The sequence below is a fragment of the Suillus discolor genome (genome assembly GCF_016758755.1).
Source record: "Suillus discolor strain FC423 chromosome Unknown F5147scaffold_92, whole genome shotgun sequence".
In the NCBI taxonomy this organism is placed as follows: Eukaryota; Fungi; Basidiomycota; class Agaricomycetes; order Boletales; family Suillaceae; genus Suillus; species Suillus discolor.
Window position 1 is genome coordinate 17,140 of NW_024541339.1, and position 27,781 is coordinate 44,920.

A 27,781-nucleotide genomic window follows, 5' to 3' on the forward strand; every position below is an offset into this window, starting at 1 on the left:
CCACACCTGCCATGCAACCTCAAGCGCTAAGACACCTACCATGCCTGTCAACATATCAAAAATGGAAAATCCATCCGTATGGTCTTCAGCGACACCACCATCTGTCCTGACCCGACGGCTGAACACGTCTTTTTGGAGTCGCAGACCAAGATGTCAGAACACCTTCACCCTTGATGACGTATGGAAGGATGGACTCGGTAATAACCGCGCAGAGCAGACGTAGTACACTTGATGGTGTGTTTCTTGTCATGAAAATGTTTCTCATCTTCACAATTACTCGTGTCTAGCCTATATTGTCTAGTACCTTTCCCATCCGACTTCAACTTATTCAAGCGCTACCTTGTCATATCCACACCATATCTACGCTTCACAACACTGTCAATGACTTGATACGTCTGCGTCATTTCATATCATTTTGGCTTTCTATCTGATATCTTTCCCTTCGTCGAGACAATGAAGTTATGAGACGATAATACAATGCTGTGATTGCCTCCTGGATGATTTTTCTGTTCTCAATCGACTGCGGTCTACCGGACTTTGATGTACAAGGCTGCTTGCTGTCCCGACGAGCACCGACAATGTTGCCGGTCAGCATGCTTGTCTGCTTGAGCATTAAAGTATACTGAACCGGTTCTTGAAGTCTCATGATTGAAAACAAGAATGAACAGCAATTATTTAACGAGCGCAGGCCTCAATCCACATAGCACAAAACAGAACACGATATGAGGAAATACGAAAAATGGGTGTTGAAACTCAATACGGTCTGCAGCACTCAGCAATTGAAACTGTATAGTACATCATGATAGCATGAGGAAGAGCATCAGAAAACAAGGAAACATCACAGTCTGCACCGCTCAGGAGTTGAAACTGGCGTGCTTGGTATCGTACAAAATACGAGCGCATAGTATGCATCAAAAAACATCTAATTCTTCTCAGTCAAGTCCTTTGCTGCAGGCTGTCAGTAAGCTTTGATTTCCAGGTTCACAACCAAGCGAGGGATGTACACAAGCGATTTTCAAGAATGAACTCAAGAATCTTCTTCCCCATTTCCTCCCTGTCGTAACCTTGACGATAAATCTCTTTCGCTCCTTTCTCTACTGCGACAGCCGTCGGAGATTTCATGTAGTAGTCCACGGCAGACTTGATGCGCTCCAAGTCCTCCAAGTCGTTTGGAAGAAAGGCGGAGTACTCGAGGACGATAATAGTAGCTGCATCATGTCATCAAGACTATTACTTGGCATGCGGTGAGGAACTAACCAATGCCAGTCTGGATTATTTGATTCGCAAACATTAAAGCTTTCGGAGCCTGTTGCACTCTTACAATGCTGAAAATCAATATGGAGGAAAAACGACCTACCAAAGGTTGAAGGACATGGATGATGTGATATTGGTAGACACCGGTCTAGCCAAAGGTTGAAAGTATGGGTATTAGAATCAACTCCACATAGTAAAGGTACTTGCCTTCTGCGGGAAAGGAATGTCAGAATCATGAGGTAGCAAATTAATATTTGATTAATAACAGAGACGCACGTTCTATTTGGTTGACGAGACAGTTGTGAATAATTAACCACCAGATTGTAGACCATGACCGCTGTGCTCAGGTAACTTACAAACTGTCAGGGGTTGGAACCAGATGAGCATCACTATGTAATGGTGAATACCATTCATGGACGTACGAGCTAAATAAGATTGTTTGTCAGTGGAGTACTATCATTTCAAACGGGACATGATTAACACACATTCTGCGAACACATGATGAATACAAGGTATTATGTGGCTGGAAGAACCCTTGGCGATTGAAAAATACTCACATCCTATGGTGAAAGAATCAAAATGATCGATATATTTGATGCTTCGCGTTATAAGGATCAAATGACTCACATTCTGCACAGGGCAAGAAATATGCAAGATGAATGAACATGGAAAATATCATCAAGGATAGACACTCAACAAACTATGCATGATGAGTCATGATGAGTCGATTCATCTGATAGAATAGAAAATGCTTACATTAGGCTATGAAAATGAGTGAACATTATTATACTATTCAGTATCATTTCAATAGTAGATATCATCAAGACACATACCACCTGTCAACAGGCGAGCAGCAGGGAGAGATGGGGATCATGAGCATGGGTCGAGGACTAGAAACCATCAAGGCACTTACAGACTGTCAACAGGCGAGCAGCAGCGAGGGATGGGGATCATGAGCATGGGTCGAGGACTAGAAACCATCAAGGCACTTACGCACCCTTGGCAGCACTTCAAAGATGTTCCCACGGTCTGTCAGACCCTATTATTATGTAGGGGATATATGGTCTGTGAGACCTCATCCTCCAGGAGGTCTCCCCCTAGTTTTGCAGGGCCATCCGGAGTTCGCTCCAGAACATACATGTAGAGTCTCATTGCGGAGGGTGAGTCCACCATCCTGGTAAACATCCTGACGAGCCTCAACATTGAGGCCTATTTGAGCATCTCCGTATGTCGGTGGGATGTTGGCGAGGGTGATGGCGGATAAGTTTTGTAGCCTCTCAATATGTCTAGGTCCATATGTTTTTTTCTGTGATCCTTCCAATTGAATGTTTTTCTTTCCATTTTTTTATCTGTCTGAATCCGAGGGGCTCATTCAAATGATCCAAAACAACATGCATTGATCAGACTGGTATGGTAAATACAACGGCAAGAACTAAACATGGAGGTAGCGGCCGAGCAAATGTGTTCGTGAGTCTATGAACCTCAACTATCTGGGTCATTAGGATATTCGCGCCCGTATCCATCCTGATACTGTCCCACTGTGCCAAAATATTGGTGGCTTGGTGGGTGCCAGTATTCTTCACGGTACCTGTCTCGAGGGTCGCTGAAGGGAGTCTCAGTGTATCCGCTGTTATGATGGTAGCTTTCGTCATAGTGCTGAGGGCCCAGAGGACCATGAGGGGGTTGCAGAACGCAAGAGGGCTGACTGTGAGGGGGCAGGGGGGCGTGTTGCATGCGTTGATTGTGGTAATTACACTGATAATCTGGTGGGTAGCGGGGGAAGCCACGGCCAGGGCCCTGGAGGTGATTCTCTCCGTGGGGATGGTCATTCCACTGGGGCGATGGATAACGCGGGTCTGTGCGCAATCCCTGGCGTGAACCATACAAGCGAGCATTAGGTTGAACGATGCCTGGTCTCAGGCTGGTGTCATAGGGCCTCATCATGGACTCGGTGGCCAAACTCCCTTCTTGCTGAATCCCAACAGATCCTGCACGCTACTCGTGCTCAGGTCCTGGAGCAGGTGGGGGTTGCAGAGCTGATGACTGTAGGGCAGAAGGTTGTTGCGGAGGAATATCATCGGTCGGACCACTTGCAGTAGGGACTGCAGGCGCGACATGGTCCGTGAGCATACGGGAAGGCTGACGACGCATTGGTGAGGGTGACGATGGTGCCAAAGACTGTGGAGGAAGGCTGTTGGCCACCTCAGTGCTGGGAGCCTCTCCAGAGGCAGCGCAAACAGGACTCTTGGGTTCAGCCTCCAGATGGGCCTTTGGGGGTTCTAAATATGTTGTAAGTTCACCACAGAGAGGATCAAGCAAAGAAAATAATACCTTTGGGCTCAACCTCCGGACGGGCCTTTGGGAGCTCTAGATATTTTGTAAGTTCATGAGTGAGAGGATCAAACAAGGAAAAGAACATACCTTTGGGATCATCCTGAGCACCATCATGGAGGCATTTGGCAGATGACGCTGTATGGCATGTTAGCATAGTTATAGCTTGTAAAGTAATAAAACAAACCTCGCTTAGCTGCATCAGCCAGCATTTCAGGCATTTCCTCATCTGAGGACTCGTTGATCTCAGGTGGCCCTTCCTTCTCACCTCATCCCCTGGACCTTACAGGCGCCTTGCCTTTATCTGCCCACGTGCTCTTTGGGCGGACAGCTTTGGTCGGAGGACCTTCAGGTGAGGAGACCCTCTTCTTGGACGCTCGCGACGTACCCTCCGACTTTGCCTTGCGCTTCTTAGAAGCAGCGTTGTCTTCGTAGTCGGAGTTGGCCTTTGTCATGGTGTCGTCCTCTGGTCCCTCTGACCCAGATCGGGTGTCGCTAGATAGGAGAGAGATGTCAGCATCGGGAAGTCAAATGAGCAGTTCGCCTTGGCACATACAGCTATCATACCAATGAGAACATCGATGAACTTGTCTTCCAATAATAACATTGTGAGTGATAGCCGAATGATAGAGTTATTGACATACATCTTCTCGGATCATCACATCGCAGTTGTGTAGTTTATCTGTGTCTGGTCAGTGAGGTGCATGGAAACCAAACTCAGGCATACATCCCGCCAGAATGGTACAAATAGTCTTCTCGTCTGTCTTGGTGAGTTTTATGGTAGTATTCAGCTAAATAATCCATTAAAGGTTTGAATGGCACATGAATGCAGCTTCAGCGTACAGTTATCTGTAAGTATAATGAGAATGTGACAGGAGACATGAATTAACTACTCACACCACCAGTTGTCCACCATTTGAACACTACGTCAGGTTTGCATTTGTTAAGGCGGATACCAACTGCATCGAGTTTGAGAAGCCATCGCTGCTCTTCAGACTTTGTTGCATCAAGGATGATGAGAATAAGATCGGTTGTCTTCGCCGCTGCGAGACGAGCTGAATGATAGTAAGTAGGACTTCAAGCTTCAAGTTGGAGAATTTGGAGGTACATAAGGTCATGTGACAAGACGCGAATGTATCAACAGAGATGCGTGTGTGCCCAATTCAAGAGCTCATCTCACCTTATGAATCCTCCTCGGTACTGAGTCTTTGAGAATCACCATGTAATGGCATGACAACATGATGCGAATCACCTGCAGAACACTGGATGTGGATCAACTTCAGGTGCCTGGGCCTGTGCTATGGCTCTCAAGGGCATCTCGCAAGGCTCGTGAGATGCTCTCGAGAGGTTTAAGCAGCCAATCAAGTAACAAATAAAACTCCAACTAAAACATAAAACATTGATTATGGACTGAGTACTGATGATAACAGCACAGCAGTCCCTACATATAATAAGACCACCATTAAGTACTATTGTAAGGCAAATGATCCACAATGCTGCACTTTGCACGAAAAGTGCAGTGCAATGGGTCATTTACTTTACATGATTCTACTAAGAAGGTTAGTCACATACGGTTGGACCGAAACTGATCTTATGCTCGCAACTTTACTATCTACTTCAATTTCTTTGCTGTCCAGCTTTCTGTCGCATACAACAACTGTAGTAGAGACTGTTCACATACTGTAATATTTCAGCTACTAGTAGGGATTGGCGCAGGTATAAATCATTATTATTTCTAAGTACATGAGTACAATCCTACGGGCACGATGAAGGAGATGCCAGACATTTAATACGAGAGAACACTACCGCTTGACGTGTCGTCTCGAGCAACTCGCTGAAATGTTGAGCTATCGGAAGATAAAACAAGGCCTCACAACTTTTCATTGGCGCAGGAGTGGCATTCTTCAATGTATGTACCACATCTCTGCACTCGTGGTCTTGCCCATTTTTTTGGCGTGGTCATGACATGAGTGGACATTTGATTCACGGGTCCTGGATCCTGAGACCCATGATAATGCGTGGACTGCGAGGCTCATGCAGTGACCAAAGAACATTCAGCAATATTGGGCGAGTATTGACATCAAGGTCGGCTGGATAAAGTACAGCCATGATACTTCACGCTCGTCATATTTAAGTTCAATCACTCACTTAAAGGTTCGTCGAGTACGAGGAGCTTTGGTTCAGACAATATAGCCTTCACGATGCATGCTCAATGCGTCTGGCCATTTGATAAAGCTATCAAAGGTAGACCCAACAGGGAGGAAAGACCTAGTCTCGAAGTTAGGTCCTCAAATATGCCCTTCTTCACTTCGTCCTGTGCAATTTCAACGGGAGTCTTCACCTTTCCACCTTTTGACTGGACGTTCAGAAAGTCGTGCTCTCCAAACATACTTTCTTGAAGGGTGATGCAGTCTTCTTCTCTGACTGCGCCGTATCAAGAAGTGTAGTCATAGAAGGCACCACCTGCTGCGCGCGGCCGATGCACGAATGACACAAAGGCCACACAGTTGTGTGGGCCATGTGGAGGGTCTGAGAAGAAAGGAAATAGTCCTCCGGGTAAGGACGGAGGAGGAGTTATGCGTAGATGACCTAGGAGTGTCTAAGCGTAATCTGAATTTGTCGATGTAAACACTCCAGAATATGACGCACCTGCAAAAGGGCTATCTTTTGCTTCGAGCCAGTCCCTATCACAGCCCAGCTCTCACCCTCATCAATAGTCCATTCAACATCACAGAAGACCAGTGCTGCGAAGTTTGGGTCACCAAAGCAATAAATGTTGGACCGTGAGATCTGGACGATAGACTTGGTGTCTCTGTTTGCTGCTGCACGATCACTGTAAAGTGTAAATGCCACATCAGAAGAAGGCCTGCGAATATGACTATGATCCCGCCCCCAGGTGCGAGTGATGACGAATAGCTCACACCCCGACTTGCAAGACTGATCTCCCGTGCTAAGCTCTGGGATGCAACAGTGAGAGTCTTGACTCTCGAGCATCTCGTCCGTCGTGGTCTTCTGCACTGCTTTTTGCGACCCATGCTTTCCTCGTTTCTTGGTCGAGCGTGAATATCCATCATCATCTTTGTTGTGCTCATTGTCGGCCTCAAGTGGCAGCACTCGAGAAAGGTCCTCTGGCTCCTCGACTAGCAGACCCATGCTTGGAGCCCTGCTCAATGACCGACTACACATGAGTGGCGTGCACAGTGCTGCGTGGGATGATGGGCGACGGGAGGGTGGGCATGATGATAGCGGGTCAGCCACATCGCAGGTGAATAGCGTTGGAAGGTGGAAGCTAACCTCGTGAGCAGGATGGCGGATGAGTGGTGGACTTGCGACTCAGGATGGTGTGAGACTGAAGTGACGGGAGCATCAGTTAGTAGGGAAATAAAACTGGATAAACACACCCCAACCCACTATACTAATCCTAGGTAAAGACAATTGAAGATACAAGCGACGTGAGGCAGAACGAAGGCGAAGATAACGAAGCAAACAACAGTACAAATTGTCACAGTGCGAGCATGTTAGTCCTGGGACGGGGATGCTGGTGAGATCGGTGAGGCATCGCAGAGCATCGCAGATGATGTATGGAATATCCAGAGGGTCAGGAGAGGGCTACGAGGCTCGAGGGAGGCGCTGCAGGAGAATTATGGAGGAAGGAAGGCGTGCTATAATTAGAACATCTGCGAGGCTGGGTCTCTTAGACCATATAATCCTAACATAAAAATAGGGTCTGACAGACCTTTAATAGTACCGAGAACTGCTGCCTGAGGTGCACTTACATCCTGTCAACAGGCGAGCAGCAGCGAGGGATGGGGATCATGAGCATGGGTCGAGGACTAGAAACCATCAAGGCACTTACAGACTGTCAACAGGTGAGCAGCAGCGAGGGATGGGGATCATGAGCATGGGTCGAGGACTAGAAACCATCAAGGCACTTACGCACTGTCAACAGGCGAGCAGCAGCGAGGGATGAGGATCATGAGCATGGGTCGAGGACTAGAAACCATCGAACCACTTACATACTGTCAACAGGCGAGTAGCAACAAGGCATCAGCGCTGTCCATCCTGTTCGAGCTTCGTAAAACGCAATCTTACCAGCTGTTATCAATGGACGTCTGCAAAGGAAAATATATCAGAATGTCTATAGTTCCAGCACTTCAATATTTACCATCTGTGAGCATCATTACCAGCGAATTGTCAGATTGAATCAATTTTTTTCTTACGTTGAGATGTGGAAACCACCTAGCAATTTCATGTTGATAGGCTCCATAATCGGATCGAAGTAGCCCGAATGACTGATGCACACGATCCAAGAGTATTCTAGATGATGTTGGAACAAAAATATCACCCTTGGCAGCACTTTTTCGAGGTTCCCACGGTCTGTTAGACCGGGTTTTCTTGTAGGGCAAAACCTGTCTAACAGACCTGGCTCTCCTGAGAGGTTCTCACCCAAATCCGTTATAGGTGTTTGCGACCCTCTCGACATTGATGCGGAGGTATGCTGTCTGCTGAGTGAAGCTCGTCCTCCTGTGCAGAGGCTCGCGTACTATCCACCCAAGCCTCCTTGAAGCCTCCAACAGTTCCAGTTCTTGTGTAGTTGTAGGTATTACTGTAATATGCCTGAGGTCTATGAAATACTAGTTCATTCTTCCTTCCCACCCTCCATATTTTGCTGTGAGTCATCAATCAATTCAGTACTATAACATGTAGTGTTGCCGCCGAAGTGAAGTGACTTTGAGGTAACTTCGCTTCGCTTCGAAAACGTGAGAATTCGGTTGACTTCATTGTTTCGAAGTCAGTTGAAGTGCACTTTGTCCAACCTCGAGAGGTGAATCGAAGTTACTATGCATATAGATTGATTGTTATCATTGCACATCTGAGTAGCTTCTGGCTCCTCTCTGCCTCCCAGTTCTCGTCGCGCAGCCACAATACAGACGCTTGCCAAACGAGCGTGCGAGAACAAAGACACAAGACGTGTTGGACGCCGTGTTGTCTGCCTATCTTCGATCTCCCCCGCTGTCTGCTCTCGACATGTTCATGTTTTCGATGCGCTCTGCTGTCTACTTCCTTTCTGCTTGGCTCTCAAATGTTCACAATCCGCTCAGCTGTCTATTTCCCTTCTGCTCAGCTCTCAACGTGTTTTCAAGGTATACCCCACCTGTTTCGCATCGATTTTCCTGTATTTCCAGCTGTTTTTGTACCAATTGTATTCCACTACCAAGCAATCAAAGCATATTTGATACCTTTGGAGCCCATTCTGGGAGGACAGCGCGAGTGTGCGTGAATATGCCTAGATGTGCACAATGTAAATTATAAAAGAACTTCACGAAGTACTTCAAAGTGTACTTCGAGTCACTTCATTGACAACGAAGTCTACTGAAGTGTGTCAAATTTACACTTCAGTTCGCTTCGCGGCAACACTAATAACATGCACAGTAGATGTCTAAGATTCAAAGGGGAAAAGACGACAGAAAAGCGAGTACGACTTATCGATGCGTGACTTTACTTCCTTGAGACACAAGAAGCTCATCTACTTTGACCTCATCTCCCCCAAGGGCAGCACCATCAGTACATTGCGAGCTCTGTCCAATGCAGGAAATCTCTGGGATGAGTTTATCGACATCGGGTCTCTCTCCCGGTAACAGCTCTCGTTCTGCATTGAAATTCGACCTCCAGGAGGGTGGGGGAAGTGGGACCTCGACAAATACCTTGAGTCTCTGCCGACGATGTGCAAGAGATGACACATGGTCTTGTGTAGGAGACGACACAGGTTCTCATACACGAGATAATGGCCCAGGAGCAGGCCTTTGTGCAAGAGATGGCCCAGGAGACATCTCAGGGGAACTGTAGTTGACTCCGAGGCGAGGAAGACCCTGTCAATCGGATCGACCATTAGCGTACCATTGTCGGCCATGCGTGTGGTTGGAATGAGGAGCTGGCGCTTCCTCAATGATGACAGGGCTATGGGACACGATAAGCTTCGCGAGAGCACCTTGTCTGGTGACGGTTTTGATGGTAAGCAGGTTGTTTTTTAGGGCATCCACAAAGACTTGGCGCTCACGAAGCGAGAGGTCGTGTATGCCCTTACTCTTTATGAGGGTCGCGCGTTTCTCACCGGGCATCAAAACGTTTTCGGGATAGTGCTGGAGGATGCAGCCATGATGAGCTAACTCTCTTGGTAGCAACTTCCACGGAAACGTCCCCCCTCGTCCTTCGAGCTTCCCTCAATCATTCTTAGCAAACATTGGTAAGAAATTTCAACGATCAGACTTACCAAGTAACACAGATAAACCACCAACAATACATGGTAGGTCGTCAAGTGTTCTCCATCCGTCGGGGTCACTCACTTGCCGCCTCTCCAACCACCTCTCCAACACCATCTCCACTGATATGCCGTGTTGTGATGCGATGCGTTCCGCATGATAATCTAGCCTAGTGAAGTCCATAATGGATGTATAGTGGTAGAGGAGGATCGCGACCATCGCAGATAAGATATCATGCGACCATCAATAAAGGCCATAAGGTAATGCATTATATTGAAGTATGTGTTGACATTAACTTAGCGGTGTGTAGTCCAATGGTAATCCATGACGTCGACTTGTGCAATACGAGGCGCTCGGGTTCGACTTGACTGAAGTGCTTATTTTTTCAAAGCTGCATTTTGCGAGAGAGAAGCAGAAACAGAGTGAAGAACCCCAGAATCTGAGTGAGCACAAGGAGCACTTGCAGATGAGTGTCAGAGATCTACTAGCTGGGGAATGCAGGAGTAGAGAAAGGAGGATATCTGGGCAAGGAGAAGCGCGTTGTTGACAGCGCGGAGAAGTTCAGACGCCGACTCAGCCCGAGACCTGGCTCTGTGGTGTTCGTGCCTCACACCTAGAGTCCTTATCTTGACTTCCCATGGAGGGTTCCAAAAGCCTATACGCTGATGCGTGGGAACTTGAATACAACTCGGACACAGTGTGTCATTCAACTTCGTACCATGCTAAGTACATTTTGTCCTGCATGTTGCCCCCTCTCACTTTCTCTCTTCCACTCTCTCAGCCAGCCCTGATACATGCTAGCCAGATGGAAGCTTGTTCTCGTCACCCACTCCTTGGATCTTCACTTCATCATAAATAGCGAGCCTCCCTTCTCAGACGAGGATCTAACCATTGATGGTGAGCCTCCGTTTTCGGCCAAAAAATTAACTATCGATGGTGAGTCTTACGCATCTTTCTGCTTGTCCAGAGTACCCCTTCTAACCTTCGCTGCTCTCATCCTCCTCCAGCCTGTTTATGTGTTCACTTCATTACACATCTTTCTGTTTGTCTAGAGTACTAACCTTTGCCGCTCTCATCCTCCTCCAGCCCATTTATGCGCTCGCTTCATTATGCATCTTTCTGCTTATCCAGAGTACCCCTTCTAACCTTCGCTGCTCTTGTCCTCCTCCAGCCCGTTTATGTGCTTGCTTCATTTCGCATTTCTGCTTGTCCAGGGTACTAACCTTCGCTGCTCTTGTCCTCCTCTAGCCCATTTATGCGCTCCCAAGTTCCCTCGTGGTGCTGTTGTCAGTATCTGACATGTAAACCTATCTGATGGTCTTGATATTGCCTTCGTTCTCGTTATCTCACGTTCTCGGCTTGGACCATTGTGTTCCCTTACTACTATATCCATATTTATGTGACATGTAACTTTCGATGATCGAGAAAATATACCATTATTTGTGTCCTATTTGGTGTGTGGGATGATCTTTAGTATGAATATGAATGTTTTATTTGGCTGCACTAGCATGTGTAAAGTACATCTTAGGCATATGAATACGTGATGACTCAATTACATCAAGTTAGTCGACCGGTTTCATGACAAGTTGAGAACCTACTATCCTACATGGCAATGTATACAGGAGTGTTTCCAAAATTAGCGGTATGTTATCAACCACTCCGCTTTGTTGTCAGCAACATTGCTTTCCCAACACCAACAATGACCGAGACGATGCTCCCACAGCCAGTGAGCACAACTTCTTATCACAGACGCCTCTTTGGATCGGTCAGTACTACCAATGCGCTCCCTGAACCTCAGGACAAGAGTGCCATGGATAAACTCTTGGAGCAAGAACTCATCGGTCAAGTTCTGTGGGAAGAAAAGTCTCTCCCCCAAGATGCCGAGTCTATTATGGATGCCCTCATCCTAGACACCAATTTCACACCAACATCTCTCAGCAAGATTCACTATTCAGTATCCGGGCCAGGAGAGAAGAAGGTTCAGGGAGTGCCTGTCTTTCATCCTGCTAGTCGTGGCATGGGCGGGGTGTGGCAACTTGATAAGAGAAATGTCTGGCCGAGGCTGCTGGTAAACAGCAGGCAGAAGACACAGAGGGGACAGAAGACACAACCGCACGCACAGATGAGCAAGGCGGTGGTGGTGACTGACACAGAAGTGGATTCAGATTCCTCTTTCACATCGCCCGAAACCAACAAGAGCTTCGGTGCCAAAGGATATGACGACAAGAACCCCAACAAAAAGCGTCAGAGGGCATCGGCGACATCGGAGGGCAAGTGGACTTTGCTCTTCAATGCTGTACAAGCTGCCATGCACATAATGTACGCGAAGATCTTCCCGAACCCCTCAGCTGCATTCCCCTTTTGTCCCATGGACATTACCAGCGGCCTGCCGAAGCGTATCTGGTCCTCCCAATTCTCTAACTCTGCCGTCCCGGATGACACAAACGCACAGAAGCCAGACATTATTCTGGTGGATTACAATCTGCGTAGCCTCCCATTGCGATGGTGTAACATTATCACATGTTTCGAGCTCACTGAAAGCTCACTGTCCTCGACCTCAAAATTGTATTGGGGTAGCGCCACTAAAGGGTATCTGATAATGCGAGAGCAACCCTGGCGCCGGTTTGTCTTGATTTTCAGCATCGCCCATAATGAGCTTCGTCTTCACTACTTCAATCGCTCAGGTCTCATAATTTCACGCCCCACCTCCATTGTTGCAAAACCTGTGCGTCTTCTTGAGGTTTTGAACACCTTGACGCTCGCGCACACCAACACCCTCGGGTATGATCCCACAATGCACATGTGCGACCCTGCCTGCAAGGGCACGCATCTTGATCTGAGGGAGAACACGATTGGTTGGATAGAGGGTCCTGATGAAGCCCGTCTATCAATCATAAATGTGCTTTGGCGAAGCCAAGGTTTTTTTTCTCGTGGGACCATTTGCTATCGCATTCAGACCTCGTCTGGGGTGGAGTACGCACTCAAAGACTGTTGGGTCGCCAAGGACAAGAGATACCATGAGGTTACCGTTCTCCGGATGGTTGAAGGCATCCCAAATGTAGTTAGGCTTGTGGCCGATTGGGATGTCCTCTATGATGGGGAGCTGGACTGCACGCATCGTATTCGAGCCTCCCATGGTATGCATACCTTGGGGTTCATTCGCAGATTTCACCGGCGCCTTCTTTTGACCCCCTGCGGAGAGCCGCTCTTATCCTACTCCTCCAAGTCCAAGCTGTTGAGATCCTTCTATGACTTTGTAAGGGGTGAGTTTCGCATGTGTTGAAATTGAAGCCTGAGGTTGACCATTAGTTAGCTCATGATTAATGCTCGGAAGGCATATCCTCCACAGAGACTTAAGTCCGAATAATTTCATCATCCATGATGGACAAGGGTATTATATCGACTTTGATCATGCTGGGATTACTCAAGGCTCCAAGAATATTCGTTCACAGGGCACGGTAAGTGAAGCTTAGAAGTTTCATGGTGTGGCACACGGTTGAGCACATTGTCTGAAGGGCACTAAACCCTATATGTTGATCCGTCTTCTGCGGGAGGATGTTGATAACCAAAAGAAGGAGGTGATGATCGAACACACAGCAAGCGATGATCTGGAGTCACTGTTTTATATCTTCGTCGAATTTGCAACCACCTTCGACGGGCCATGCGGTGTAACGAGAGATCAGAACAGGCGGCCCTTGTGGGTTGAGCACTATGAAGTCATGGGCTCCACTTCCTGGGTATCCAAGCAGGGATATGTACTCTCACCGCTTGTCGACAGGTCGTTGATGACAAAAACAACGCCATTCTTTGGACCATTCAGTCAAATCATACAGGAATGGCGTCATTTAATCCTAGCAGCAGCGAGCGAGACAAACGACTCCTCCCCCGGTGTGACTCATGCGGCGCTCGCGACGCTCCTGGGAAAGTGGATCACCCAGCTCCCCCCAGATTTGCCCGAAGAAATTCCTGTGCCCATGGCATCATCGTCGAGATTGGCACATCCTCCACCTGACACCCAATCATCTGCGGGCCCTCGTCGTTCTGCGCGCATCCAACAGAGATCGTGATAGTCCACTACCCCTCGTCGTTCTGCCCATATCTGAATAAGAGCACCATGACCCTCTTCTCGCACTCCTTTCTGCGTGTATGGGTTGTGTTGTAATGTGTTTGGTATGACACATAGATCTGTAGTAGTTGTACTATTGCACTACATTAGATACCCTCCTTGCCCGACATGTACATACGACAATATCAATGACGAAATGTGTAATACTGTGGAACTAATCTGAGGGAGCCTCCACTGGAGATGTAGGTAGATAGGTCTAACCTTCGCTGCTCTCATCCTCCTTCAGCCCATTTATGCACTCGCTTCATTACGCATCTTTCTGCTTGTCCAGAGTACCCCCCTTCATGTCCTAACTCACTTCTATGACGAGAATTTAATCCATCTATGTTTATTCTTCGACTTTAACTTTGTAACTCTGTTCATTACTGCATTGTAATACACATTTTTTGCATCTACTTTCTGTCTGCCTATGGAGCCTGTGCCTCGTCAACATCGTTAGACTGTTTGCTGCCAATCCAACATCATTTGAACTTCCAAAGTTGAAGCTTGAAGTCGGGGGGACTGGCCCAGCGCCGCTATGATCACACCAACGGAGCACGTAAACAGATCAAAGAAAGCAACATGGTAGCATGACATTCTGAGTAGAACAGAGTAGCATTAAAGGGTTCAAAAGACTGAACAACGCAACACAGTAGCATGGGGGACCGAGTGGGTATCAGAAAGATCGAGATCAGAAGCACGGTAGCATGAGATATATGAAAGAAGGCAGGCAAGTTTAGCAGTATGAGATGGCAAATTAAATTACAGAACAGTGCCTTATGAGTACTTGCTGGTTAGTTCGACCGAGGTTTTGGAGAGGGTCTACGGTCCAAGTAAGGCTCGCATTCACCAGACAAGGAAGGTGCGGCCTGAGCATCTGGTGAGGGTCTGGAATCCAAGTAATCTTCGCGTTCACGAGACAAGGAAGGCCCGGGCTGAGCATTTGCAGAGGGTCTGGAGTCCAAGTAAGGCTCGTGTTCACGAGACATTGGGTTGCGGTCGTGGTGACGGTCATCGTGTCTATAGGTCCGAGGGGCTGGAGTATCATGACGGTGATCAGGAAAAGGTGGGTCATGATCCATCCCTCGTGAGTCTTGAAGTCTCCTCCACGGTTCTTGTCTATCCTGATACCCCCTTCCGCCTCCCATATTGTCATGGTATTGAGCATGCTGTCGACGTGTGTCAACTTCATAAGTATACACACCGGGAATGGGGCTATAACAACCAGAATAAGCAGAACGAGTCTCTTCGTTCAAGTGCATGGCAACAATGGGAGATGGTTCTCGATCATGAAAGCTGTCATGGGGATGTACACCTCGACCATAGAGTCCATCCCATGGAACGACTCCATCACGGTTCCAAGGAGATATCTCGCGTGCGTAAGGGTCATCACGATCACGACCGTGGTGGTACTGAATGGGATTGTGAGGGTATTAAGGCCCATCACGAATATCATTTCACTTAGTCTCCCGAGTGTCATATCCACAATCAGGAGGCTCATGCCAACCAGATGTGCGAAGAACAGGCTCGCGGGACTCTAGGTGCTGAGGCTCTGCCGGTCGGAGATTGCATGCGAAGGGCATATGAGGTGCACATTGATTGTGGTCAGGAGGGTTCCAGCTGGTGTCTCTGGAGAGGCGCGTGGGAGGTTCGTTAGGCTCGGGACCATGCTGGGGAGGGTGATTAGGCTCAGGAATGTGCTGGGGAGGGTCGTTAGGCTCAGAAATGTGCTGGGGAGGGTCGCTAGGCTCAGGTAGGCGGTCAACAGGCTCACCGGAGGTGTGAGGAAGAACTTGGCACAAATCGTCTTCATATGATGGTCCATGCTGAGGAATTGGTGACTGCACTGGACCTTGTTCACTGGCAACGGCATCCGATGAGTCCTTCTTATCTATTGCCTGCTGCACGTCTGCCAGTGGAGGTGGTATGACAGGAGCATCTGCAGCCTTCTCGGCAACCTGTTCGGCAACATGTTTGTTACCCTCTTCCGACTCATCGCTATACATCATGCGATGTTTATGGCTCAGAATACGCCGAGATCCTGGAACGATAGGGCGTGGTTTGATGGGGCCATCTCGAAGCCTCTTGGCATGCTGAAGTTGATATGTCGCTACACGAGCAAGCAGCTCGTCACTTGAAGATGATACAGTCAGAGGTGACAAAGGACCACCTTTTAAGGGAGGTGCCCCTGGAGCAGGCAATGGCTTCGTAGTTCCTTGGACCTTCTCCTTAACCTTTCTCTTAGTCCGGGCCTTCACATTTTTCTTCGTCACATTCATCTCCACTTGATCCTCAGCAGATGGTGCGCACCTCTTCGACACTCGATGTGGCCTACTATCTGCCACCTTCCTCTTTTCCCCCTGAAACGCATCTTCAAATTCCGTCTCAGGTACCATCTCGCGAGGCTCATCTTCGGACTCAGATGTGTGAAGCTCGATCATGTCAGTTGACGAAGGCTTTGGAAATGCTGGTGGAGGCCTAGGAAACACTATAAATGGGCGCGAGGGAGGAGGCATTGGCGGTAGAAGTCCTGGCGAAGGCTTTGGAGAAGCTGATGGAGGCCTAGGAACCACTATAAACGGGCGCGAGGGAGGAGGCTTTGGTGGTAGAAGTCCAGTGGTAGTAGATTCCTGTTGAGAATTTGAGGGCAGTTTGCGGGTGTTTCGAGTCTTCTTGACTTTGGTAGTTGCAGTGCTGATCTTCACACGAGAAGGTCCATTATAGTCTGTGTGACGGTTGGCAAACATTTGTCGGGCTCCAGCATGAGGGTAGTCTGAAGGAGGTGCTTCACCAGTGATCACAGGGATCTCTGATGCGATCAGCGCCCCTATGATGTCAAATATTAATGAAAGTGCTATGGCAGCGTCAACCACTTTGAACATACCTTGTGACGCTTTTGGGACCTTACCCACTAACATTGTTCCCGCCTTCAGAGCCTCTACAAGTATACAGACTTCCTTCTGGGTCAACCCTCCGATACCTTTGCTCTTCGCATTAATGTTATGGTATTCCCCAGGTAATAGACATTTATGTGCTGGGTATCCCTTGATACAAAGGTTCTCGTTGGCGAGCGCACTGGGCATCATGATCCATGGGAAGTTCTTATAAGAGGCGAACTTCCCATCGAGATTGTCTAGTATAGCCGTTCGTAAATTGGAGCATGAATTATGGATCACAAAAAACTTACCAACTTGTCGGCTGAGTTCTTGTTTGAGCCACTTGAGCGGATCCCCAATAGCTTGAATGTCAGGCGTGTCATCCTTCAAGGATGAAGCATCCCCATTGCAGATGTCATCTTCACCCTCATGAAATGCATCTTCAACCACTGAGAGTGACATTGCATTACTGTAAGTGATCAATAAGGGAAGTAAGAAAAGTGACATCTGAGACCTACAACGCATGAGCTTTCAGATGCCCAATGATGGTATCGTCATTGGCACGGCAGCGTGTCTCGAAGAACTGATAGAGCAAATCAACAAAGATAAGAAAAGATTTTTGGACGACAACGACTGACCCCTGCAGCAGACTGTGTTGTGTGTACATGACCCAGAGAGGCATCCTGGTTGACGATATTGCCACAAAAGACAATAGCTGCCTCAAATCCGAATCTCGTTGAAGCAGAATCGAGCTAAAGTTAATGTTAGCTGGCTCTCAATCATCGTGAGAAATACCATACCAAGCTTGCTACTCGTCTGTAGAGCTTTTGGAATGATTGTTGATGCTGATTCAGAGTTGAAGCCGAGCCTATGTGATTTGCTTCGTTGTATGCACTAAGAATATCCTGGTAGTCGTCGGGAAATGCCTCCTTGAATTTTTCGTAGCAGAGTCTTCGCACAGCCGTACCTGGATTATAAGTTAGACGCTGCCGGACTACATATTTGTGTTCACTTACCTGGTGTACCATGAAGCTCTACGTTTTGAGTTTCTTTGCCTTTACCTTTACCGTTCTCGAGCCGCGCAAGCTCTCGCTCCTTGTATGCCTTGAAGTAGTTTGCATAAATGTTCCAATAATTCACGCTGTGAACCTCCTGTCCACGACTCTTCAGGTATGTGTTGATCACCTGATTAGTTGGCATCATGGTAGACTTGGTTAAGTCATTGAAGATGCGATCAAGCAGTGCAAATCCTTCTTCGAGCTTCTCATTGGCCTCTGATGACCTTCGCCCCGTCAAGGATTGCTCCAGTCCACCTGACTCGTGATCAATGTGGTTGGAATTCTCTTCTGGGAACCGCTCTTGAGTGCCATTGGCGGGGTAGTAGCTTAAGTCCAGTTGCTGACCCGATGCCCCAGTAAATGTCTGGCCACCTTGGGTGCTACATGGAGCAGTGTCATCATCAGCTTTTAGTGGTGTTGGTGGGATAAGATTGAGGGGAGGTGGGACATGGGACATGTCGTCAATAAGGTGACCACCCGCTGCGGTCATTCCTGGTACTTGGTCTGAGAGCAGTGTAGTAAAATCAAAGGTGTCGGAAGCATCTTGGCATGACCAGCCAGGCTGTGACTCTATGCTCACATCAAAGAGGTCGTCGAGCTGTGCAGGGTGTTGTGAAGCGGGATCACCTACAAATAGTGAGGGGTGGCGTGTTGTGTGGCTGCTTGCAGCGCCAGCAGAAAAGGGAGAGGTATGATGGGTGCTTGGAAGTGGGAGCGGGAGTGAAGACGAGTTGCTGCTTCCCATTGGGAGTGTAAGCGAAGACGAATCGCTGCTCGCTGCTCCATCCTGACCATCTACAAGATAGGGTAGCATGGGAGAGGGGTGACGACTGTTCGTGGGTGGGAGTGTAAGCGAAGATGCGTCGCAGCTCGCGGCTCCATCATGACCATCGACAAGAGAAGGCAATGAGTCAGTAGACTGGGTAGGTTGAGAAGAGGGTGTTGAGTGGACTTGGCGTCGAATATTGGCCTGTCTTGCGATACCAACATCCCGAGTGGTAGCCTTGATGTTAGTCCTGAGTCTCGTTGGGGTAAGTTCAGGAAGAGGCATTGGAATTCGACCACCACCACCAAACTGCTCGTGGATATAATCACCACTAGGGTAGTGTATGATGGAAGACGAGTTCATGTATCCGGGAGGGGGAGAGTATGGATTTTCTGCAGTACCAGATTGGTCCAGCATTTGTTGGGTCATAGCTGTAGGTTTGTTAGTGACGTGGTTTGAATAGCACTAGAGACATCACCTTTTTAGTAGAAAGACGTACAGTGAAGACCAGATATCAATGACGAATACTTGTTTATTCACAAACAACTTTACAGCGTGATGTGAGGGCCAGAGACAATGTGAGAGTAGCTGTGACTCACTGACGATAAAGTTTTGGTATATATGAGGAACACAGATAGTGGTCTTGGAATACTCCTAGTAATACTGTCTGGGGTAATACCGTCAGTACCAGTACGGTTGAGCAAGAAAATAAAAAACACGGTGAGAAAGAGGACACTCACGAAGTGTAGAAGGATATATCAGCCAGAAAAAAGGCAGGGATGCGCAAATGGAGATTGTTTAGAGAGACCTTCAGAGAGGGCAGAGGGAATATTGTCACCAGGAGGGTAGAATTCTGAAGGCGAGTAGGAAACATACCAAGGTCACATTCTTATAGAAAATTTTCATCCTCCGGCTCCGTACTGTGTGCCAATGCACGTAGTAGTACTACCACCGGGGAACTAAAGAAGTTAGAAGAAAGTGACATGATGCGGCAACCCACAACACAGGGCCTAGCCATAGAATAGCCCAAAGAGAGCCTTGAGAGGGTATACTACCGAGGATATAATAAAATTACAGGTCGCGCTCAGAGCCTCAGGATGGTATTGCATATTTAATGAGGCTCACACGAGAGGCTGGATATCTTATGAGAGCCGGCGAGAGCCAATGAGAATGAAAATACAAACCATGCTAACTTTGAACATGCACACACAGACAGGTTCTGGGTGCAAATGTCCCACAACAATGCTCAATGATTCCAGTGACACGCCCCGTTCCATCAGTGCCAAGATTTAAGCAAGAATATCATGTTGAAATCGTGTGCTGAGTTCCGCTGGTTGACTCGCAGCATTATAATATAAACTTAGCGTGCACTTTGGGTTGATTCTGACACCACTTTCTGTTCCTGACAATGGGGCGCAAAGCCAAGTATTTTACTGTAGCAGACAAAATGGCAGCACAACAACAACAGCAGGCGTCATACATTCAGACAGAACGGCAAGTTGTATTCAAAATCCAATGAAAGTGTTAGTATTCATTCATCATTCTCTTGACAGAGGGAAAACAACTCGACAGTCTCAGAATGCTCGTGCATATGCGAAGCGTCATGGTCGACACAGATGTTGGACAGCACCAAAGAACGAGCCTCAACCTCTAGAAACAACTCTGGTTGCATTTGCAACTCTTCCCCTGCCAAATTCATATCTATTTCGCTATGCTCTCGCCGGTTCACGTTTGATCGATGAGTCCGATCTTGCACAATGGGACAAGCCTCCTCCTTATCACTCTCTGCCTCCACCGGAGATACCAGATGAAGAACAGTTCACTCAGAACCTGCTGGATGTCATGCACAGATATCAGTTGCGTCAGTTAAGGGTGTCTTGCATTCGTCATGCAGCCATGTTTAATGCCAGAGGTAGTGATATTGCTAGTATCACGAAGGAGATCCAGGAGGCACGAAAAGCATTGCTCGATGGCTGGAATGACCTTCATACACGTGTCACAACCTTGCGGGCATGCGCGAGACACAAGGCCATGGCAGAATGTTATCAGCAGTGGCAAGCGAGGAAGATCTTGAACTATCAACAGGAGGAGGATCAGTTAGCTAGGGGAGAAAATCCGTATGTGTAGATAGAAGTTTGAATTATATTATGAAGTTCGTTATTACACAGCTGGCGGTAGAGAAAGAGTAAGAGTGAAGAGATAATGGCGCATATGAACAATGTCATCCTCCCGCAGTCCTGTAACATGCCGCCCACGGAGTACTGCACTGAGTGCTGCTAAAACCCAGACACCGCAGTCGTAACTGTTATTCTGGAGACGGTGGATCTGCAATGTATTTCATCAAAGCGGTTAATTGATGTTAAAAATGAAACTCACATTGAGAGGTTGCGCAACCCATCCCTGGAGATCAGTTGGAATGTCATGGTTGTGTTTTTTCGCCAAAATAACCAACCGAGCAATTAATCTCATAACATCCTTCTTCGTAGTCAGCAAAGGATTCGGTCACATGAATATTAGCTTACTTTGATGTCGTTTTTCCATGGTTTTTTCTCGCCAAGGCTATCAAAGAGGAGTAATTCCTTGTCGAACTTGTGAATCACACAAATTACCCAATGTCCAATTGAGCTGGAGGGCCGGTGTATTGGCAGGACCCATACATCCTTCTCCCAGTAACGCGTCCACAAAATATTGCGCCAAAGGATGTCGTTGGATGCATTGTAACGGATGCACGGGAGGTCATGGGTAGAAAATATTGCGCAAGAGAGCATTGGAGATTTTAGTTCAGAGTAGAGTAGAGCAGCACAGCTGTTGATACAAACATCATTAAGGCACGCTGTAGGAGAGCGGAGCAAATTGATGTCTTTCGGATCAAACACTTGATCAGGGAATCCATCGTGTGGAGGTCGAATTCGTGTGACGAGAGTGTCAGGGATAATAATGTCCTGCTCTGGAATTGGGACACAAAAATTATCGACTAGTAGGTCCTAGCGTCAAATAGAATCAGTGGTGTGATATTAATTTAGATTTAACAAGACACACATTAGGAAGCTCCCACACGATGGTTGCTTTAATGTCATAGCCTATGTCGTTTGCCTCAGCAGTGTCGTCCACGTCCAACATAGCCATCTCTTGCTCCAGAACATCTGCGAGTGTGGCTTGTTCGGAGTCCATCTGTGGGGGATCGTCGAGGTCAGCAGAGACCAGTTCATCTTCACCATCAAGGTCAAGTGCAGTGAGACTTGTAGTAGCAATCCAATGAAGGGCAGTTGTTTGAGAGCCTCCTGAGATGGTAACGGCAATATCTACTGCTTCTTTAACATGAGTGGCGAACTGTAACGATGACACCAGTGCATTGCTCCAGTGGGATTGAAGCTGAAGAAAGTTAGACCGGCGCTGTTGCAGGGTAGCCGTAAAAGGCTCGCCTAGCGACTTCATCAGAAAAGAAGACTGTTTGAAATCATTCACCTACATTCTGGGATGCGAATAGCAAGTTCGAGTGCTGCAAGCTCTTGTCCAAAAAATCGACAAAGGTTATCAGCTTCAGTGCCAAGTCGCACCTGTTCTTCCCTGCAGCGATCGCGTTTAAGAAGAGCACGGATGCCATCCCTAATGTCTGTATCATCCAACCACCGTGGTACTTCTCCAATGGATGGTGCGATCCACACATCCTCCATTAGTGTGGGATCAGCATGTAGTTCAGTAAGTTTGGTGGAAAGGGGAGTGGGTAACGGAATTGCGCATGACGGATCATAGAGCGAATCTAACTGTTCACAGTATGAATTAAATTTTCTGATGGCTGTCATGAGAGCGGGTTGGCGTTTGGCGATTGCCTTCCTTGTCTGTTGATGGAGTTTTGTTCCTGAGGGATATTAACAATGAAAAGGGGGCTAAAGGGGGACATCTTACCTAACGCTTGTTGAGCACCGCCAACGGCCCAATCTAATTTATCACACTCGAAGAAGCTGGCTATGGCACGTTTGCGGATATTTATTTTGAGGTCGCGTGCCATCAACAGGATGCGAACAAACTCGAGGTCAATTCCCTGAAGCTCGGGGAAATTGTTGTGGATGTTAAGAGACGCATATAGAGCTTCAACTTTGTCCATCAAGCGATTGTGACCTCTCTCAAGGCTCTCTAGAGCCTCGTGTGTGTCATCAGAGTGTGACTGTTTCGCAATTATGACCCTTGTACCTGCAGTGCTCTGCTCGAATTATCGAGATCGGCTTGCAGACTTAGAATCGTGTCGAGTTCTTTCTTCAGACGAGCAGGAGTGTCTTAAAGACTAATTAATGAGATACTACATGTGGTGTGAAGATGCTTACGAGCCCGGATTGAAAGTTGAGATTCCTGTTGATGCAACCATTGGGACGTCAGCTCCTCAATAGGTACTTCACATTGGTTCAAAATGCCTTGAGCTGTTGATGTTACGACACATGGTCATGTGCGACTAGGATAATCTAACAGCGACAACCACGACAGTGGTACCGAGTGCTGAGAGTCGTCGGCCTTTACAGACAAGCAAAGGTTGCGTACTCAAACGTAGCTCGTGGTGGTTAACGAGGGGTTACGCTGAGATGATAGCAGGGTTTACAGACAGTGAGAGGCGTCACTGAAGGTACGAGTCGATGTCGAGCAGGTAGCTTTAGCGGGACAAGGAGTTCAAGGGTAAACCTAGTAAGATTAAAGTAAGGAACGTCTACTTTAATCTTCGACCTTATATAAGGCTACTCTATCGTATCTAAGCTCAGCTCGAAGCTGGGTTCTAATCTGCTTATCTACTTGAGTCAGAGATAGCGTCCATGAGGCGGGCTTCTATCGTAGATAGCGTCCATGCGGTACGCTTCCATCAGAGATAGGATCCACGTGGTATCCTTCTATCAGTACATGAGGCAACACGAGGCTTGCCTTCTATCTTGATAACATAAATAGGTCTTCTAGACCTATGTCGTCATGTCATGTCACGTGCGGTCCAGACCGCTTATCTAAGCCGGCAGTTGCCGCTTATCGTCTATCACATCTATCGTCATCTGTCGTCTATAGAGCTGGTGAGGCTCCGGTATCGTCTATAGCCGTGCGGTGGCAGAGGGCTCTCTGCTGGCGGGGGACTCATGCCATGTTACTGTAACAGTTGACGCTTGGTCATTGACACCACATTTGAGATGTTGTTTGAGCCAGTCGCCAAGATCTGCACGCATCTCTAAGCCTATTGCAGCTGCCTGGCGATCAATCAGCCATAAACGACGCTGGCGCTAGAAGGTGTCTAATGATTGGTCAATTATCACAAATGAAAAAAGAATCTCACAGATGAGGATCTCTCAACACCGATCAGGTGAACAAACCATGACCAAAGTCTCTCGGTTCCTTCTCCATCTGACAACCCAAGTCCAACGCAGATGCGCGGATTATATACCAATTGACAGGCCCATTCATGTCCATATGCGTGCATTGCCGTCGTGGCAAATCGGAGGCAGCTTGTAATGTCTTGGGGAAGGATTTCATACTGACGTCAATCAGAATGGGGATACGAATAAAGACCGAGAAGTCTACCTTTAAAAGCGACCGTGCCAGAACACATCCAACATCGTATAAGGCAACAACAGTTGCCTGAGGGGGAAGCAATGAAAATAAGTGCTGGAGAAGCGCAACAGAATATTTCTGTTGCTCGCCAGGTGAATCTATGTTAGCAAAGAATAAGGGAATATCATGACGACAAATGAGAGCCATAATTCCCGTATCGTCAAAACTGTCCATAGCTGCCTTCTGCTTCTTCCCATCAGCAGCCTCGTAAGCATTTTCGCATCGATCAATAGCTTCATCAGGTACAACACATTTACGTGCCCTGGGAGGCCGCTTACGTTGAGATTCTATCTGGCGGCCGACTTCATCGATGAAATCTTTAGGAAGAAAGTAAGTCGGATCGTAGAACCATGGACAGTCGCCTGCAGAGCGCCGATGGCGGTGGTGGAAATTTCCATCTGTTGCCACATGTATATCGCCACCATCGTCAGTAGGTCTGCCATACAATGTGCCGCCAAAACATGCAGGGCATCGCTGGACAAGGAGGGGCGAACATTGTTTCCGGTGTAAGATGGGGGGGGAGGAGGGCTGCTCTAGATGTTGCTGTGCATCAGGAGACGAAGATGTGTCGAGGACTGATGACGCCTCTTTGAACTGTGTGACACAATCCTGACACTGCTGGATAAGTGACTCGAGTTGATGTTCAACTTTAATTTGGAGAATGTCAAACCACTGTACTGCGTAGCCAAGGCCACGACGAAAAGGTTCACGAATTGATTCACCCTTGAGAGAAAGATGTCAGTAGTGTTCAGAAGTGTGCTAATTGCCTACCTGTTTGTCCATCATTTGGAAGCCTCGGCGAGAATAATATGTTTTGAGAGCAGATGCAAGTGCGTTAATCGCATCACAAGAGCGCTCGAAGAGCGCCTGGTAGAAAGTCAAGGGAAACTGCCATACGAGGCTGGGAGGGTGCAGTGGGGAAGAGACCATGGAGGACGAGGACTTGGGCAATTGAGGAGCAGTTGCAGCTAAAAACATCAACAGACAAGAATCCTAATGACATATTAACCTCATGGCTGGTGTGTGAGACTGTGAGTGAGGACTTACGGTCAAAGAACAAACATGTCAAAGTCGTCCATTTCCCTGCACATTTGAGAGTGGCGCACGCAGATATGACTTCCTTGACCCTTTCCAAGGGTTGGCCCTGTGTCCATGCAGTATATTGGACTTGAGGCTCAACAAGAGTTGGGATGAGGGCTGACCAGCTACAGTACAGCGTGTCAGTCGACTTGCCTGGCGAAATACGATGTCTGGATGATGGTTGTTCGGGAGTGAAGTCAGGTACTGTCTCCAGCACAAACATCTCCATCTCCATATCATCCAAGTCAGTGGTGAAATTGTCTGTGGGATCTGGCACTTCCTTCATTGCGCTGTTCACAGGCAGGGATGGTGACTGTGATGCTTTACATTCTGGATTCATTAAGTATTCCATCTGAGCAAGAAGGCGGCGCCGTTTGGCCTCTGCACCAGGCAACTCGACCAACGTTCAACTTTTCTTCCTGTTGCGAGGTTTGTACGGGCTCACAAAATGGTGGCCAAGGCCGGAGGATACAACTTGAGACTTGCGAAATAGTCACACCTTGCCAGGTGTCGACGGTGCTGAAGACATGGTTGTTAGTACTAGCATAAACATATGTAAAGTATACTTATATGACAATATAAAGCGAATACTACAATGAGATGCGAGGGTGGGCATATCGAGGCTCCTCAGAGCCAACAGTGCAGAATGTGCGGCTACCTAGAGGCTGATCGAGAGAAAACGAGGCTATTGTGGGTGGCGCCAGAGCCGCTGGGGGTCATCAAAGATAAAATCTATTAATAGGCCGCAGAGAGGTCGGGTCTCGTAGATAACTTTTCCATAACATAGAAACCGGGTCTACGAGACCCTTTATTACCACCGAGAAGTGCTGCCTGAGGTGAAAAATATGTGACTTGCAAATCTGCGACTCATGTGATAGCACACTTGATACAAAGCTCCATGTTCGATTGTTGCGTCGATACCAAGCACAACCGCAGTTCTTCATCGTCCAATGCGAGAGTGGTGCTTTCCAGTAGAGCGTCGCAGTTTGTATTCTGTTTGTTCATATCTAGGACGGTTGCTAATGTTAACTTTGACATGGGAGAGGTTGATCTGAACCACTTACTCTGCAAGCGTACATAGGACTTGGGATGGGCACGGTTCTCATGGTTGCACAACCGATCCCAGACACCCGTCTTAGTGAACAGTCCCTCGACGCGTTGGGCAATCCTCCTTGAGCGTTCTTCACCCGATACCCCTTTTAATTCCTTCTTGATTTCTCCATAAGCAAATGGATTCAGAGCTTCGAACTTGGTGAATATCGCGACCACGGGAACTGCAGATTAATCATTTAGTCCAAACGCAGCAAGTGATAATGAAGTTGCAAGCTCACCACGCCCAGTATCGCACTCCAAGAAGAACTTCTCTTCTGACCGCTGGAATGTTCGACACGGGTCGTCCATTGGAATACAATACCTGAGGGCAATCAACAAGTGCAGAACGTCAGAAGGGTGTTACTTACCATATGGCATGGATTCGTTCCTCCAATTTTGTCGCATGTGCGTGTTCCGAGATGAATTTCTTCATGTCCTCGAATTTGTCTTCAGAGCCCGCCTCGAAACCGCAGGAGTTGTGAAATATGAAAACGGGATTGCTCTTGAATATCATCTCGTTCGTGATGTTGTGATTTCCGCGCTGAGCATCTGTCAGTGCATGTATGTGTCCATAAGGCAAATGCCCACCTTGATAGATGATTCGACGATGTCAGCATCGATCTACCCGCAACTGATCAGCGATGGACGTGTGTATGACATAGATCATCACCCGCACCTTGTTTCCTTTGGTATCATAAATTTCTGGTTGATCCGTGGTGTTGCAGACCTTCTGAAGAATAGTCGTTTTGCCTGCGTTTGCTCTCCCCATGATCAGAACTCGAAAGTGCCCAATTCTTTGTTTGAGGTCCTGGGCATTGATGGTTGCCATTGAAAGATCTTGATGTATCCTGAAGTGGAGGTGATTTGGTTTATCGTGAAAGCTGTACGCGAGATATGACAGTGAACGAACACGAAGCAAGGGCTGCTGTGGCTTATCACACAATAGTCACACACGGCATCTATCTCTTATCTATCTCCTGCATCAGACCACTGATAAACAGTTGCAAATGTTCAATCGTTCATACGACTAAGCACAAGGATTACACAATAAACGATGTCGAACAACGAAAAGTTGATAGAAATATGAACTATATTGAATAATCAGAACATGATGGAAATGACGCAATTTTTCTCTTCCCTACCTGTCTAGCTGGAAAGTAGCAATACCGGATATCTCTGTAGATGAAGGTGAACTCGATGTTCCAAGGTCTTCTGAATGATTGATCCTTGAAATGTCTGAGAGCAAACAAGAGCATGTCGGGATGTAAGACACCCTCTGAAATGTTGGAAGACGCGTTTTTGCGCTTATCAACCAATTAATGCCAGGCTCACGATGCTACCGTCTCCAAACTAAGCTGGGCTCACCCAGAATTTGGGACAAT

At 47.6% G+C, this 27,781-nt stretch overlaps 11 protein-coding genes across 11 annotated transcripts; 2 read left to right on the forward strand and 9 right to left on the reverse strand.

Annotated features, from left to right (window-relative positions):
• Window positions 1-981: 981 nt before the first annotated feature.
• On the reverse strand, window positions 982-4,817 carry F5147DRAFT_657739 (uncharacterized protein; the record flags this gene model as incomplete). The annotated part of the gene is made up of 25 exons (XM_041434313.1): window positions 982-1,208; window positions 1,258-1,325; window positions 1,358-1,402; window positions 1,531-1,613; window positions 1,677-1,679; window positions 1,740-1,742; window positions 1,812-1,814; window positions 1,882-1,884; window positions 2,011-2,016; window positions 2,088-2,090; window positions 2,168-2,170; window positions 2,252-2,293; window positions 2,393-2,540; window positions 2,843-3,242; window positions 3,342-3,533; window positions 3,586-3,621; window positions 3,676-3,723; window positions 3,773-3,814; window positions 3,974-4,080; window positions 4,142-4,143; window positions 4,230-4,273; window positions 4,313-4,376; window positions 4,429-4,434; window positions 4,483-4,640; window positions 4,805-4,817. The coding sequence occupies 25 exons, from the start codon at window positions 4,815-4,817 to the stop codon at window positions 982-984; spliced, it is 1,749 nt and encodes a 582-aa protein (XP_041286746.1).
• Window positions 4,818-5,789: 972 nt separating this feature from the next.
• Window positions 5,790-6,446, reverse strand: F5147DRAFT_434757 (uncharacterized protein). The gene is made up of 2 exons (XM_041429842.1): window positions 6,235-6,446; window positions 5,790-6,184 (listed from the first exon to the last, which is right to left on the reverse strand). Exon 2 carries the CDS (start codon window positions 5,972-5,974, stop codon window positions 5,795-5,797), a length of 180 nt encoding a protein of 59 aa, XP_041286747.1. The 5' UTR covers window positions 5,975-6,184; window positions 6,235-6,446; the 3' UTR covers window positions 5,790-5,794.
• On the reverse strand, window positions 6,035-6,387 carry F5147DRAFT_537035 (uncharacterized protein; the record flags this gene model as incomplete). The annotated part of the gene is made up of 2 exons (XM_041430176.1): window positions 6,035-6,184; window positions 6,235-6,387. Coding segments are annotated over 2 exons (303 nt in total), but the record flags the coding sequence as incomplete, so codon positions are not given.
• A 3,027-nt stretch (window positions 6,447-9,473) lies between the features above and the next one.
• On the reverse strand, window positions 9,474-9,752 carry F5147DRAFT_537544 (uncharacterized protein; the record flags this gene model as incomplete). Its single annotated transcript, XM_041430185.1, has 1 exon — window positions 9,474-9,752. A coding segment is annotated over one exon (279 nt), but the record flags the coding sequence as incomplete, so codon positions are not given.
• A 1,792-nt stretch (window positions 9,753-11,544) lies between these two features.
• Window positions 11,545-13,912, forward strand: F5147DRAFT_657741 (uncharacterized protein; the record flags this gene model as incomplete). Its single annotated transcript, XM_041434314.1, has 3 exons — window positions 11,545-13,108; window positions 13,236-13,303; window positions 13,361-13,912. 3 exons carry the CDS (start codon window positions 11,545-11,547, stop codon window positions 13,910-13,912), a joined length of 2,184 nt encoding a protein of 727 aa, XP_041286750.1.
• Window positions 13,913-17,349: 3,437 nt separating this feature from the next.
• Window positions 17,350-17,797, reverse strand: F5147DRAFT_538055 (uncharacterized protein; the record flags this gene model as incomplete). The annotated part of the gene is made up of 3 exons (XM_041430193.1): window positions 17,350-17,409; window positions 17,465-17,578; window positions 17,627-17,797. Coding segments are annotated over 3 exons (345 nt in total), but the record flags the coding sequence as incomplete, so codon positions are not given.
• A 2,261-nt stretch (window positions 17,798-20,058) lies between these two features.
• On the forward strand, window positions 20,059-20,777 carry F5147DRAFT_779740 (uncharacterized protein; the record flags this gene model as incomplete). The annotated part of the gene is made up of 2 exons (XM_041442348.1): window positions 20,059-20,151; window positions 20,223-20,777. The coding sequence occupies 2 exons, from the start codon at window positions 20,059-20,061 to the stop codon at window positions 20,775-20,777; spliced, it is 648 nt and encodes a 215-aa protein (XP_041286752.1).
• A 33-nt stretch (window positions 20,778-20,810) lies between these two features.
• On the reverse strand, window positions 20,811-21,119 carry F5147DRAFT_585970 (uncharacterized protein; the record flags this gene model as incomplete). Its single annotated transcript, XM_041431902.1, has 2 exons — window positions 20,811-20,975; window positions 21,027-21,119. The coding sequence occupies 2 exons, from the start codon at window positions 21,117-21,119 to the stop codon at window positions 20,811-20,813; spliced, it is 258 nt and encodes an 85-aa protein (XP_041286753.1).
• Window positions 21,120-21,163: 44 nt separating this feature from the next.
• Window positions 21,164-22,659, reverse strand: F5147DRAFT_585987 (uncharacterized protein; the record flags this gene model as incomplete). Its single annotated transcript, XM_041431903.1, has 4 exons — window positions 21,164-21,592; window positions 21,690-22,072; window positions 22,120-22,509; window positions 22,557-22,659. 4 exons carry the CDS (start codon window positions 22,657-22,659, stop codon window positions 21,164-21,166), a joined length of 1,305 nt encoding a protein of 434 aa, XP_041286754.1.
• A 1,316-nt stretch (window positions 22,660-23,975) lies between these two features.
• Window positions 23,976-25,836, reverse strand: F5147DRAFT_657744 (uncharacterized protein; the record flags this gene model as incomplete). The annotated part of the gene is made up of 4 exons (XM_041434315.1): window positions 23,976-24,950; window positions 24,999-25,195; window positions 25,275-25,620; window positions 25,807-25,836. The coding sequence occupies 4 exons, from the start codon at window positions 25,834-25,836 to the stop codon at window positions 23,976-23,978; spliced, it is 1,548 nt and encodes a 515-aa protein (XP_041286755.1).
• Window positions 25,837-26,174: 338 nt separating this feature from the next.
• F5147DRAFT_822595 (GTP-binding protein) lies at window positions 26,175-27,228 on the reverse strand (the record flags this gene model as incomplete). The annotated part of the gene is made up of 6 exons (XM_041443743.1): window positions 26,175-26,314; window positions 26,372-26,581; window positions 26,639-26,721; window positions 26,768-26,940; window positions 26,988-27,020; window positions 27,076-27,228. The coding sequence occupies 6 exons, from the start codon at window positions 27,226-27,228 to the stop codon at window positions 26,175-26,177; spliced, it is 792 nt and encodes a 263-aa protein (XP_041286756.1).
• Between the last annotated feature and the right edge of the window lie 553 nt (window positions 27,229-27,781).